Raw genomic sequence first — 13,992 nt, 5'->3', positions numbered from 1 at the left:
CCTTTTAACTTAACCAGTAAGTCCTAAAATGATGTTAATTACTTACGACATTGCCTCTGTGGCGTTTACAAAGTACAGAGCTGTGCATCCAGAAAAGCATGTACATGTGTAAAGCTAAACATCAAAATAGTGGACAGGAAGTGACACCTGTCAACAGATTCTGTCTTTAGGGCAACACACCATGGAAGTGAAATTAGATTTAATAAAACGCTCGGAACAGAATGAAACACCGATGAACATCGGCATTATTAGATCAAGTTGTAAAAACAGTGGAACGTATTCTTTTATCTTCTTGTGAAATGATTCATACATGCATGAAAGTCGCTGGTATTCATATCTTTTATGAAGAACTGATCAATATCATGATGCATGTAATGGCGTTGTTTACATTTTCTCTGGAAACTTAAGACGAAAATCGACTTACATCAATCTGTAGGAATGGAACTCTGACGTAAGTCGAGGACCCCCTGTACCGGAATCATGTAAAAAAGAACTTTGAAATGTAGGTGTACTTTGAATTTAATGTGTTGAATAGTAATAGAGCAAAGGCTATGGAGGGAGCATCCTTCACTGGGAGGTACAGACCACTGACACTGGTCATTTGAGTTGGCTTATGTAGGTCTTGTCTTACTTCTTGAAGAGTTTATTCATGATATTGTGATGTACACCAAAACAGCTGCTGACTTGAAGAATCTCAGTTGATTGAGGGGTCTCTGACGGATGACTCTTCAGACGGACAGACTTGTTGGTCATGATTAGTTGTCATGTTTTGATTGCAACAGAGCATCTTGCAGTATGACACAGCCTTTTGTGATCAACACGCTCTTCAAAGTAAAGATTCTGTTCTAAATTCTGTTCTAAATGGTTTGTTTTGCAGCAGTTCAGTTACTGATGTTATAGTAGAAATGATAGGCCGTTTGTTTAACAGTGTGATTTCATTACACCTTCATTTAAAACAACTCTGTTTGACTGTAGCTGCAGCAACATTGCAGTGACCTGAAATTTCAAATACTTATGCCCCTCCATAATATTTAAAAATGATGGTGATTATTGCTGTTGTTCATGGTTTTAATGAGAGGCAGGGGCCTTCTGAGATGCGTAACTGCTCAGGATGTTTTTCTCTCCTGCATGTTTTCAGTTGGCCAGACCTGATGGAGGATTGTTTCTGTTTGTTTGTAGGACTCCATAAATGCGCTAGTCTTGGACTTGGACTACCCTGCACTACGCAAGAACAAAAACATTGAAACCTTCCTAAACAGATGTAAGTAGTTTGTGTGTCCCGGCGAGATAACATTAAAGAGGATGTTTACAGTATCAGTGCTGCACTTCATAACTGCTCTATATTTACAACACAAAAGCACACTCAGTTTCTCTGTACTGTTAATACACTTCAGATGAGAAAGTCATCGGGCAGTTTCGAGACCTCCAGATGAAGTCTGAAGACTTTGACAGAGTTAAAGTCATTGGTCGAGGGGCATTTGGTGAAGTCCAGTTGGTGAGTATTGAACATCGAAATACTAGACACTGGCAGTGATTCTGTTGAGTCATTGAATGTCTGGATTTTCTGGATATTCAGCTCTCTTTAATTATATAGTGTCATCATAACCTCGCAGGGCACTTTACTTTGTAAAGTCAAGATCGTACAGAACGGGCACACAGTGACAGTGGGGTGGAAAAACTTCCTCTTATCAGGAGGAAACCTCTGACAGAACCAGGCTCAGGGAGGGTGGTCATCTGCCTCGACCTGTAGGGGTGAGAGGGGAGCGGAAAGAGGAAAAAAAAGAACAATATTACGATAAACACTGTGCAGGTTGGTGCACATCTCCTGATGGCAGGTCAGAAACGAGCAGCTTCAGAGCCAGAGATTCCTGCAGAGGACAAAATGCCAACTATGGAGGAGAGAAGACAGACAGTGAATGACTAGTAAGAGTGGCCTGTAGATGTTCTGGATGGTGAAAGAGAGGAGAGTACCTGACATATGTTTACTGCATTCTGGAAGTCCCCCAGCAGTGTGTGGAAAAGACCTCTGAGCTTGCATTGTGATAAAGGGGATCTTTTTAAACTTGAACAAGAGAAAACATACACTGGCCTGCCGCAGTAGAACTAGGGGACGGTTCAGGGTCGCTGAAGCCACCGCAACTATAAACTTTATCAGAAAGGAAAGTTTTAAGCCCAAATTTAAAAGTATAGTGGATACCTGCCCCTGAGCCCAAACTGGAAACTGATTCTGCAGATGAGGAGCCCGATAACTAAACTTGGAACCACAAGTGGAAAAATGTATACAGATGTATTGTAGTTACAAGACAATTTTCTAGTAAAGTTGTACACATGTTTAACCAGCCGATATGTCTATATGAATATCTGTAACATATCCTGTAAATTATTCACTTAATAAAACATGGACTCTTCTATTATTATTGTGATTTTAATTTGCATTTTACCCTTTGATCAAAATATTTCTCAAGGAGGAAGATTCTGGAGAATCTCTATATTACTCTTACTAACCCCAACTATGATTGACTGATTTTAGGTCAGACATAAAGCCTCACAGAAGGTCTACGCCATGAAGCTGCTGAGCAAGTTCGAGATGATCAAGCGCTCAGACTCTGCATTCTTCTGGGAAGAGAGGGACATCATGGCCTTTGCCAACAGCCCCTGGGTTGTACAGGTACAACATTTAAGTCATTGATCAGCTGTTAATAGTGTTCGTTATGTTGTCAAAGGTTTAATGAGAGCAATTCAGATGTCACTGATAGCCAAGAGTGCACAGCAGTCATTTTCATATTAGTAACCATTTTTATTTGTTCTTAGATTGTTTAAAAGAGCATTAAGTACACAATTTCCTTAGATTTGTACACTAACAAAATTCTGCATGTTCACTCGTTGAATAAAACTTTGCGGTTAAAGCTAACACGAACAGATTGGTTGTAAATCATTTTGTTTTTTTGTGCGTTCAGCTGTGCTGTGCCTTCCAAGATGAGCACTACCTCTTCATGGTGATGGAGTACATGCCAGGAGGCGACCTGGTCAACCTCACCAGCACCTACGACGTGCCAGAGAAGTGGGCAAAGTTCTACACAGCAGAGGTGGTGATGGCCCTGGACGCCATTCACTCCATGGGCTTCATCCACCGCGACGTCAAGCCGGACAACATGCTGCTGGATAGACACGGACACCTGAAACTGGCCGACTTCGGCACATGCATGAAGATGGACTCTGTGAGTTGGAGCCCATCAGTGCAGCACCTTGTTGTTCTTACTGCTACCAGAATTTATTTAACTCTACAGTCGAAGCAGTCTACTGCAAGCTTATAAATGCAAGAAAACCCAAACCAGACATGCATCTGTTTATTTGAGTAGCCTCCAAGTATGTTTTGATGCCAACAAAATGGCTCTATGAAGCACTGAAACAAGATGCACAGCATGAAACACATTTCTTTCTTATTACAAGCAAAAGCTGCTAAATCAGTGCTGTGGAGCTTTGATCAGCAACTTAAACAACTGAAATGTGGTTCAGTCAGCTGGTTGGTCCCAAATTCCAGTGAATACAGCAGTATGTTTGTAACTATGTTGTAATCATTTCGAGCTGCTTGACAACTGCATGATTTAATGATTATAATCCTCTATGATACAAGTAAGCAACCAACTTGTCAGAGCTTGTTGCCTAAAAATCAGAAAAAAACATGAACATGCATTTCTAGTGTGGCAAACTGGATTCTTCTTGATTCAGCAGGAGCTTTAATTAAATTAAAGACCAACACCTTTATATTGCTTAAATCTACGAGGCAAACAGCAAGTTCTACCCAGTTGGAAGATTAATCAGAGAGAAACTTTTATCAACTCTTAAATTTAGATTGATTTTTTGTCACTTTCTTTAAGATTACAGACAAAAAAGCTGATTTTAAAATATCTTGTGAAAGCATACTAGTGATCTCCTGACTCATGAATCCTGGGTTTCTGTTGCAGACCGGCATGGTACACTGTGATACTGCAGTTGGGACTCCAGACTACATCTCTCCTGAGGTGTTGAAATCCCAGGGAGGAGATGGTTACTATGGGAGGGAATGCGACTGGTGGTCCGTAGGGGTCTTCATTTTCGAGATGCTTGTTGGTCAGTAAACCTTTCATGAACTTACACTGATTCAACAAAGCAAGCAATTTGTTTGCCTTAAATGGATCAATATTTCTGACCCTATTCTGAAAATGGCATGTTGAAATTATGTCAGTTCTAGAGGCATAGATGTCTGCTGAACGATTGCTAACTTGCTGTTAGGTGACACGCCGTTCTACGCCGACTCTCTGGTGGGAACCTACAGTAAGATCATGGACCATAAAAACTCCCTCAACTTCCCCGATGACGTGGAGATCTCCAAAGATGCCAAGAATATCATCTGTGCCTTCCTGACTGACAGGTATGAAGAGATACACGACGAAGGAGTTGAAGGAATAGTTGGACATTTTGGGAAATAGACTTCTTACAGAGTTGGGTATGAAGATTAATCTCACTCACATCCCACATCATTCTCAAGTTGTTCTTTTAATAGACGTCTGCTTATCCCCATCTGTCCATCAACTTCACTTGCAAACCAGCCAGTTTTTCATAGTTCCATGTACTAAAACTGTGCCAGGTAGTTTTTGATGTTGACGATGCCAGAAGAGAGTTTTTTTTTTTTTCTTTTTAGCATGACAATTATATATACACGACTTGGTTAGTGAAAATCAGGAAATGAAAATTATTCACAAATGCACTGAGGATATTTTCAACGTGTTTTCATCATTAAAAATGTTAAATGTCTGATAGTTAATATACAATGATAAATGACAATTGAAGTTAAATATAAGGGGTTTGTTTGATATTGACTGCTGTTTAGGGGATTTTTTTTTTACATTACTGTATTGAAAGACTTAAATTAAGGTCAACTATATTTACTGCATGGTATAAATGATGACCAATTACATTTTGTTTGATTATATCTTGTTCCTGAATCCAGCCTTCTACACATCTAATGAAAACAGCACACCCTGAAGGCTGATCTATATTAAAACAAAGACTAGACTATGGGATGTAATCTGATTTTAGAATAATTTTAATTGAATAGCCTGTTTTCAAGATTTTATACACTCCGAAAATCCAAGTCTGATCAGATTACTTGTGATCAACAGAGCCCTGATGTTACAGTCTGTAAAGTACAGACTAGTCTTCTCAGGAAACAAAGATATTCCAAGAAGTAAGAACATTATGACCCTTAAGGCAGTAACACAGGAATATTCACCTGAATACAAATATTTGGAATTTATTCTTGATGAATTTATCACCTGTGAAGTCAGAGTTACAATCTTGACAGGTTCAGCTGAAAGACCATTAGGGTCTTTGTTAGTTTAAAATGTGCAAAAATCTTTCTTCTTTTACTCACAAGTTTATGACACATTCATTTCCCTCATAATTTATATTTCAGGGATATGGGGATTCAGGGAATGTAAAAAGCAGACTGTATAAAACAGAGCTGCATGCTGTAGGCGTTCATAAGTTTAGTCCTACTGTTGCTGTTTATTGTGATGTGGGCTGGATTCCTGGAGGAATCAGATAAAAATGTGGAATAATAAGACTGGAAGTGTCTTCTTAGTATGTCAGTAATCAGGGTCACTAAGGTTGTTCTTCTTTAAAGTAAATGTCATAATTCTCCATGGGCTACCGAGCTTTGTGCTGTTTCTAGAAAGCTGAATTACAATATATATGTCTAGTAATAATTTAACATGCAGCTTTAACGCAATACCAAGAAAGATGCTGTTTAGATTTGAAGGCTGGTTAAAATAACATCCAGAATTACAGACATTTATTCCAATCAAGGACTGTTACAGCCCTGAGGCTTATGTACCAGCAGGCTTATTAAGGAGTCATTTCTTATCAGACCGTCTTAATCTGTACAATTCTTCTGGCTCTTCTTTTGTGTAAATGATGTGAAATAATGCAAGTTGACAATGAATCACATCTTCTTCAGTGTTTTCATTACAATGAAATATCTAAACAAGAAAAGCACTCAGAGATCATAGTATTCCACCAAAGCTGCTCAGTTGTTGCATGATTTCTGACAGATAAGTCCTGATTAGTCTGCAGTAGTGGATTTGTAGTAGGATCACAGTCATGTGATCATCAGCAGGCAGCTGATGTAGTGTTCACTTGTTGTCATAGTTACAGTGACGCCTTGCCGCTATCTCGCAATGGTACAGAAATCTTTAACAAATCTGTGGATCCAGACTATAAGCCGAATCACTGCCAAAATCTAATCACTTGGTCCTTGTGTCATTTCTGACCTTCCCTGAAAATTTCATCCAAATCTGTTAGTCCGTTTTTGAGTAATGTTTCTAACAGACAGACAAACCAACGCTGATCACCACATAACTCCGCCATGATCCTTGGCGGAGTAATAATACGGTAGACCCATACAGAATAGAACACATTGCTGTCATCTTTGACCTCAGCTGCCACACTGACACAAAGCAAGGAAACAGCATCTGTTGTCCACGCAGCATTTCCACCGTTACAAAACACTGTTCCCAATTGCCTGGAGTTTGATTTGAAATGAAATGCTGCAGAAATAAGCTGGGAATGTAGCGCTGCATTTTGTGTTTGGGTTTATTACTGAAGCAGTAAGGTTTAAGGAAATCCAGCTGTGGAGTTGGAGTTTAGAATAAAAATTAAGACTGTCCTTTAAGACAGTCAAAAATCCGTTCAGAGTTTTGTGTTGTGCACAGAGAGATTAACAGACGGAAGGACAAACGTAATTATATTTAACATTTGGTGCACTGATAATGACAGACTGGAATGCTTATTTAGTTTTAATGCTCAAAAGCTGGCCAACTTTATCTCTTTCTCTTTGTGTTTTTAGGGAGGTGCGGTTAGGCAGAAACGGTGTGGAAGAAATCAAGCGACACCCTTTCTTCAAAAACGACCAGTGGACCTTCGACACCATCAGAGACAGTTAGTATCACATGTCTGATTTTGGTGCCTGCACTTAATTACAGTTGGTAACACGCTTGTTTCATTATTGAAGTTACAGTGTAAGTCATTGTGGGGTAAAACTGTGGAGCTTTCAGTTTTCATTGATCTGCTTGAGGAGTTTTGTAGAAGTAAGCTTAATTTTGAGAAATGTGGAGTACCAATTGCACTGGAGAAACTGCTCCTCTCAGAACAAGAAAAAAAACTTATTTCAAGGAACTTTTACCTTGAAATAAGTGAAAAAGGCTGCCAATAGAGCAAGTGAAAAATGACTTGGTAAGATTTCTTGAAATAAGATGTATTTAGAATGTTGAGATCTTAAAATTAGCTGGGAAAACTTATTTGATGCTATATTTTACCAGGATTGTAAAGCTTAGGTGTCTTAAAATAAGCCAGACATGCTTAAAAAAAAAAAAAAAAAAAGCAGTTTTTCCACACAAAAATAGATTTTTGCTTTCATGTAACCTCCTAATGTGAGATAAATTAACCCTCATGTCGTCCTGCAGGTCAAAATTGACCTCTTTTAAAGTTTGAAAATGTGGGAAAAAACTACATTTTGACAGTGAAACTTCTGATGTCCACATTTTCAACATTTTTGGGAAACTTTTGAAAATGTTTTGGTGGAAAAAAAAAGAATTGTTAAATATGTTTCTTAGTTTTTATTGATCTGCACAAAAAAAATTAACCATTTTGGTTGGTTTGGTTGATTTTTTTGTGAACGTTCTTAAAATATTAGAAGTTTTACTGATATATATGTAATCACTTTAGACATTTTTAGGATTTTTTTGGGAAGATTTTTACTTATTTTTTGAAAATATTTACAAGAATTTTCTTGCCAAATTTGGGGGATTTTATTTTTAAATAAAACTTTTAAGGGAAACTTTTAAGGAGTTATTGGAATTTTCTTCCTGAAGGTTTTGCAAATTTTCAGAAATTTTGGGGAATTTTTTTTACAGATTTTTTGGATTTTTTTTCAGACAAGGAAACAATATTTTTTGGTGCCCGTAAATGAGGACAGCACGAGGGTTAAACTTATTTTGAGTTTTCTTGTAAAATTCAACTCACAACAAGAGAATTTCAAGATTGTTTGACTTAACAAGGCATTTAGGATGCATTGTCTTAAAACAATCTTGCCAAAATGTCACTTGTTAAGTGAATTTATCTTAAATCAAGTGGGATGAGACATTTTGACTAAAAACAAGACAAATAGACTTGGTAAGATTTAGAGTTTTTGCAGTGTGTGAAGTAAATTTATTTGTTAGACTGAAACAAATTTTGTTTACATAGAACTTCTGTTTTCCAGCAATTCACACTTGCCACACTTCTTTCTTTCCCTTTGTGTGCCTCTCTCCTCAGCGGTTGCCCCTGTGGTCCCGGAGCTGAGCAGCGACATAGACACCAGCAACTTTGATGAGATCGAGGATGACAAAGGCGACGTAGAAACCTTCCCCACACCGAAGGCCTTTGTTGGAAATCAGTTACCATTTGTTGGCTTCACCTACTTCAAAGAAGACCAGTAAATCCTCCATTTGTCTAGCCGCCTCTGATCATTTTCAGGACCTCAACGCTTCCACATACATAAAAGAAAGATTAGACATTTGTTCTTGGCTTTGACCTTGTGTTGATTTTGTTCATTTCCTTCTTCAGGTTGCTAAACGCTTCCAACAATTCCTCAGTGACTCATGAGAATTCGAAAGGAGAAGTAAGTACTTTTACATCAACACACAATAACTGCCAGGTGCACGTTGAGGAGCCGCCGTAGTACAGTTTGGCCTGAGCTTCTCAGGAAATAAACAATACAGGTATCGGTTTACATGGCCACACAGAGCAGGCCTGTTGACATAGTGATCAGTCCAGCTTCATACCGTAAGACATTCAGGATTATGATGGAAATGACTCACAAGGGGATTTCTTTCCTTGATCCCATGGTTTATTTGTACTTTGTTAGAATTTCAGTGTTCTTAGCTGCACAGAAAGACTTAAGCAGCTTTCAGTTTAAGTGGCTGAGCTGAATGCTAATCTAGGGAACTCTCATTGGTTTCAGTCCTAAAAGACTGACAGTCAGCGACTAGTCTGTAGGTAGACAGCAAAGGATTTACAGACTTAAATTTTCAGTTTGACATTGCATGTTGATACACAATATTTAAGTTCCATTTAATATTTCAAAATATTATATTTCTTTTTTAAATATCCAGAAGTCCTTCATCTTCAGGCAACTGTCAGAAGACTTCTCGTTGAACTTTTTTTGCTCCTATAGTTAATATTTTTTGCATTACCGAAGGATCAAAGGACTATGTGTGATGTGAAGTAGGTGGTTTAGTTGTGATAAACCTACAGATAATTGTTACAGGACTCTGGTTACCCTCAGCTCTATGGAGCGGTTTGGCATCTCTTGTCTCGTTGTGGTTTTAACACGATTTGAGTTCTCTTCACTGCTTTCAGCAGGCAGATGTGTAGAGTGAAAAAGCTTTCATAGACCCCTGATGTGTTAACTGTAGGGCCCGAGCGATATGGATTTTTTGAAGCCGATGCTGATTCCGATATGTGGCAGAAAATAGTTCTGATAACCGATTAATCAGCCGATTAATTTAAAATATATATAATGAATAAAATAGCTTCTTTTTTGGTCCCTTAAGGCTTCCAACGACAAAGATATGAATTACAGGCAGAACATTTTACTGTTTTACAATATTTTATCCTTTAGTATTTGTTTAACTTTACAACAGAGAGGAATTTTCAAGTACAAAAACATGCAACAAAGCATTAAACCTCTGGGAAATTATATAACCTGAATAAAGAGTCAGTCTATCAATGAGTTATGAAATACATCTGGCCTGGTACTTCTTGTTGCTGCAAATTAGAGGTAGGTTTTTTTTTTATATATATATATATATATATATATATATATATATATATATATATATATATATATATATGCTGTATATAAGCAAGTAATGAGTGAAGTTAATGGCAAAACAGTATTTATGCAGCCCTCTGATGCCCTTTAACGTTAAATCACATTTTCTCTACTTCATTGTTTTTATTTTTTTTTTGCCATGAAGTCACAACTCATATCGTCAACAAGATTCACACCCGCTGCATAACTGGCTGCTAAAACATAGAGCAGACAAACTAAGATTACAACACACACGAAGACAGTCACTTATGCTATTACTCCACTGTATCTTTGCAGTTTCATAGAGCCCTCCTGCACTCGTGGTCTATGCCACTCCATTTTGCTGGTTGGCTTAAATAGTGTAAGGATCAGTCCACTTTCTTTGTTTCATATTTTCAGATTTTTTCAGCACAGAGAACAGACAGTTAGCAGACTGTAAATAAAGACATTCACTGTATTTGACCACAAATGATAAATTAGATGTGCATACTCCACCTTTAAGGGGAAACACTGAAATACTTTACATTAACCTCTGTCATTCTGGACGGCATCAATACACTACTGTGGTGGCAGCTGTTTACTATTATTATTATTTGGATAGTACATCACATTATCTGCAAACTCTAAGGCCCGCCCTGTTGGTAATACCTGCAGACTGACACCGGTTCCAGCTGTTTGTCCAGATGAGTAGATGCCTCATTTCTCTAAATGCGCATATCTTTCTTTCCTCTCTACCTCCATCTTTTCCTGCATCTCTTCCTGGCATCTCCAGTGGGAGCGACTGAGGTGCAAGTGAGGGAAACAAGGCGAACATTATGACTAATGAGAAGCACCCTTTGCTTTGACCTCCATGTGACCTGTGGGACATGTGTGATTGGTGGATGTTCTTTATCTTTCTCTCTTTACAGTCAGCAGCTCTGCAGAAGAAACTTCGTCACCTGGAGGTGCAGATGAATAATGATAAGCAGGCCAAAGATGACCTCGACCACAAGTACAGGTACAACAAAACCCATTACATATCAATGATAAGGATTCATCCTGTTACATGTGTGACTAAAGCACAGTGGTCATGCTGGTCAGACTTTTATAAATGTCCGTTTGCCTTATATTTCTGCAGAGCCGCCACCAGCCGTCTAGATAAAGTCTCTAAAGAACTCGAGGAAGAGGTGGGGTCATCACTCAGAAAGCACTACACCTACATACATCTGTTACTGCTTGAATATTTTTGGCTCTGTCCTACTTTTAATATTTGCTGGTGCAATGATCCGCCTTCCCTGCTGGGATTTGATGAATTCTATCTTCCTCACCCACTTTTACGGACTCTCCCAAAAATTGCGTTTGAGTCAGAATAATGATTCTTATTATCCACACTTGACCATGTTCCGGTTGAATACCAGCGGGTCATATCCAGCTGGAGCTGCTCGCTGAATTCTAACAACCTCCTTAAAATATCTATTGGGATTTGAGTTAAGCCTCAATTGGATTCTTAGAAACCATTTCGTGTAAAGTGAGTTATGGAATCACAGCACCGTGAAACCAGCCCTGTAGGAAATGTTGAACAAAGTCTTGTGATTGATTTTAGGTGAGCAGCAGAAAGAACCTGGAGTCGAATCTGAGGCAGCTGGAGAGGGAAAAGGCTCTGCTGCAGCACAAGAGCCTGGAGAGCCACCGCAAGGCCGAGAGCGAGGCTGATAGAAAGCGCTGTCTGGAGAATGAAGGTGACATGAGACACACTGTATGAAACGCTGTAGGTTCTGTCTGTACAGCTAGATGTGTATTTAAAAACAAAACATTAGCAATTCGTTTATTCCTAATAGGACACCTTAATTTTCTTTTTTGCATAAGTATGCATAAGTAGCTGAATGGTAACTGTCTATAATCTTTATTATATTAAGACAAGGAGCTGTCGTGTTCATGTGACACAACGCATTAATTGTCCTGTTGGAAAATGAGTGAGACGTTAGAGCAGATTATTTAATGAATAGCAGCTTTTTTGATGCCAGTGCTGTGAAGTCTCCACATGCAGTGGCACAGATTTTTTTACATACCATTGAGATTGTATTTGTAACACAATTAATAGGAAATCCCCTAAAACCCACCTCCTGTTTTGTATGAATTTAGAAACTTTTTGTTTTGCTACCAAGAGAATTCAGATGCAAGTTGACTGAGATAATGTGGAATAATACTGCCATTGTCTGGTCAAAGGGACCAGTGGGAAGCAGTTTAATGGAGCTACTCTTTGCTTTGCACTCCAAATTACTTGTCACTGTCTTGAACACAAATTCTTTAATGGTGAAAAAGCAATAGGATTAACAGCTGTATATATGTCTCTCTTATACAGGTGACATTTAAAACCTAAAGATAAACTCTTTTTAAAGTTTTTTTTAGAAGTTTTTGATCTGAAGCATTAGACCTTACTTTATTGAAACATCCAACATATCATCCTGTTTTCTTCTGTGTTGTGCAGTCAACAGTCTTCGTGACCAGCTAGATGACATGAAGAGAAGAAACCAAAATTCACACATTTCCAATGAGAAGAACATTCACCTACAAAAACAGGTCAGTTACCTGTTCTATTTACGTTTATTGAAGATTTTTTAATACTTTTTTATGACTTTATTTAACTGGGTAAAATCAGAGGTTGGCAACCTTTTATTCACTTTCAGACTGGCTGATACAACAACAGCCACACAAATCTATCATTACTACAAACCAGGTGACAGTAGACGAAGGTTCAAAGAACACAAGTTACCTAACAATTGTCAGTAAGAAGAAAGCTAAACTGAGACAACTAGATAGGCAGCCTGGGATGGCAAGTTCCTAAATTTCATTCTGCAATCTATTCCAAGTGTCTGGAGCAGATATCATGAAACCTTTCTTTTCTATCTCTGTCAGTACACTGGGGACAAGTAGCAGATATGATCATGTGATCAAAGATTATAATCAGAAGGTGAGCTCTGTGTGATTAGTTTGCAAAAACACGTGGGAGGTTTGTGTGGAATGGTTATTACTTTATTACAATTATAAAGATTTAGAAGTTACTTAAACATTTATTATTATTTCTTAAACGGGAATATTATGTAATGAAAGCCTTGAATAGATAGGTATTTTATGTGTTTAAACTATCTCTAAACGTAATGTAAAGAAATGTGTTTGGTGTAAATGTTATTAGGTATAGGACTTGACTCGAAGCTCAGGACATAGCTTCAACTGCATTAAATAAAGTCATCTGGATCCACACCAAAATATAATGTTCTTTTCTTTTATCCATGCTCCAGTTGTCAACTCAGTTCCCTCAAAATCCCCTGGATAGTTTTTGCATTATCATGCTGACAAACACACACCAACAAAAATAATGCTAAGAGTAGTGAGAAGCGAAAACAATGGAGTGATGTTTTCAAACATTTTCTGTATTGATTTGGCACATGAGGATTTTACCAGCCTAAAAACAGGCTGGTCAATATTCACATTCACATAAAGGCTTCTTAAAGGGTAATTGTTGTTCTGGCAGCTGGAAGAAGCCAACACGCTGCTGCGGGCCGAATCGGAGGCGGCGACGCGACTTCGTAAAACCCAGACAGAGAGCAGCAAGCAGCTGCAGCAGCTGGAGGCCAACGTGCGCGAAATGCAGGACAAATGCTGCCTGCTGGAGCGCAGCAAGCTCAGCCTGGAGAAGGAATGCATCAGCCTGCAGGCTGCACTGGAGGCGGAGAGGAGGGAGCACAGCCAGGGCTCGGAAACCATCAGCGACTTGATGGGTGGGTGAAACGCATGCACGGCTTTAAACACATTTCTACACAGGCCTGCCAATGGTCATTTATATGGATTCATATTAATGAAACGAGCTGCTGAAAATTAACATCAAAATACATCATATTGGTTGTCTGGTTTTAATATAATATGACGTTTTATATATTGTATATTATATATACATCTGGGCGGCATGGTGTTACAGTGGGTCGCACTGTCGCCTCACAGGTCCTGGGCTTGTGGTCTTTCTGTGTGGACTTTGCATGTTCTCACTGTGCCTGTGTGGGTTTTCTCCGGGTTCTCCGGCTTTCTCCCACAGTCCAGAAACATGTTGAGGTTAATTGGTAATT

General features: G+C 38.6%; 1 protein-coding gene across 1 annotated transcript in view; it reads left to right on the top strand.

The window, feature by feature from the left end:
- The window catches only part of rock2a (rho-associated, coiled-coil containing protein kinase 2a), a 54,363-nt gene that overhangs the window by 21,747 nt on the left and 18,624 nt on the right, over positions 1–13,992 (top strand). The window contains exons 2-15 of the mRNA XM_023270623.3: positions 1,180–1,261; positions 1,395–1,495; positions 2,531–2,668; positions 2,958–3,218; positions 3,966–4,110; positions 4,273–4,411; positions 6,887–6,978; positions 8,353–8,512; positions 8,644–8,698; positions 10,801–10,889; positions 11,010–11,058; positions 11,475–11,610; positions 12,360–12,451; positions 13,404–13,650. Coding sequence (XP_023126391.1) covers positions 1,180–1,261; positions 1,395–1,495; positions 2,531–2,668; positions 2,958–3,218; positions 3,966–4,110; positions 4,273–4,411; positions 6,887–6,978; positions 8,353–8,512; positions 8,644–8,698; positions 10,801–10,889; positions 11,010–11,058; positions 11,475–11,610; positions 12,360–12,451; positions 13,404–13,650 — 1,786 coding nt within the window. The remainder of the gene's footprint in view (positions 1–1,179; positions 1,262–1,394; positions 1,496–2,530; positions 2,669–2,957; positions 3,219–3,965; positions 4,111–4,272; positions 4,412–6,886; positions 6,979–8,352; positions 8,513–8,643; positions 8,699–10,800; positions 10,890–11,009; positions 11,059–11,474; positions 11,611–12,359; positions 12,452–13,403; positions 13,651–13,992) is intronic.

This window comes from Amphiprion ocellaris, chromosome 20 (assembly GCF_022539595.1).
Source record: "Amphiprion ocellaris isolate individual 3 ecotype Okinawa chromosome 20, ASM2253959v1, whole genome shotgun sequence".
NCBI lineage: Eukaryota > Metazoa > Chordata > Actinopteri > Pomacentridae > Amphiprion > Amphiprion ocellaris.
This window is presented reverse-complemented; position numbering and strand designations above follow the sequence as displayed.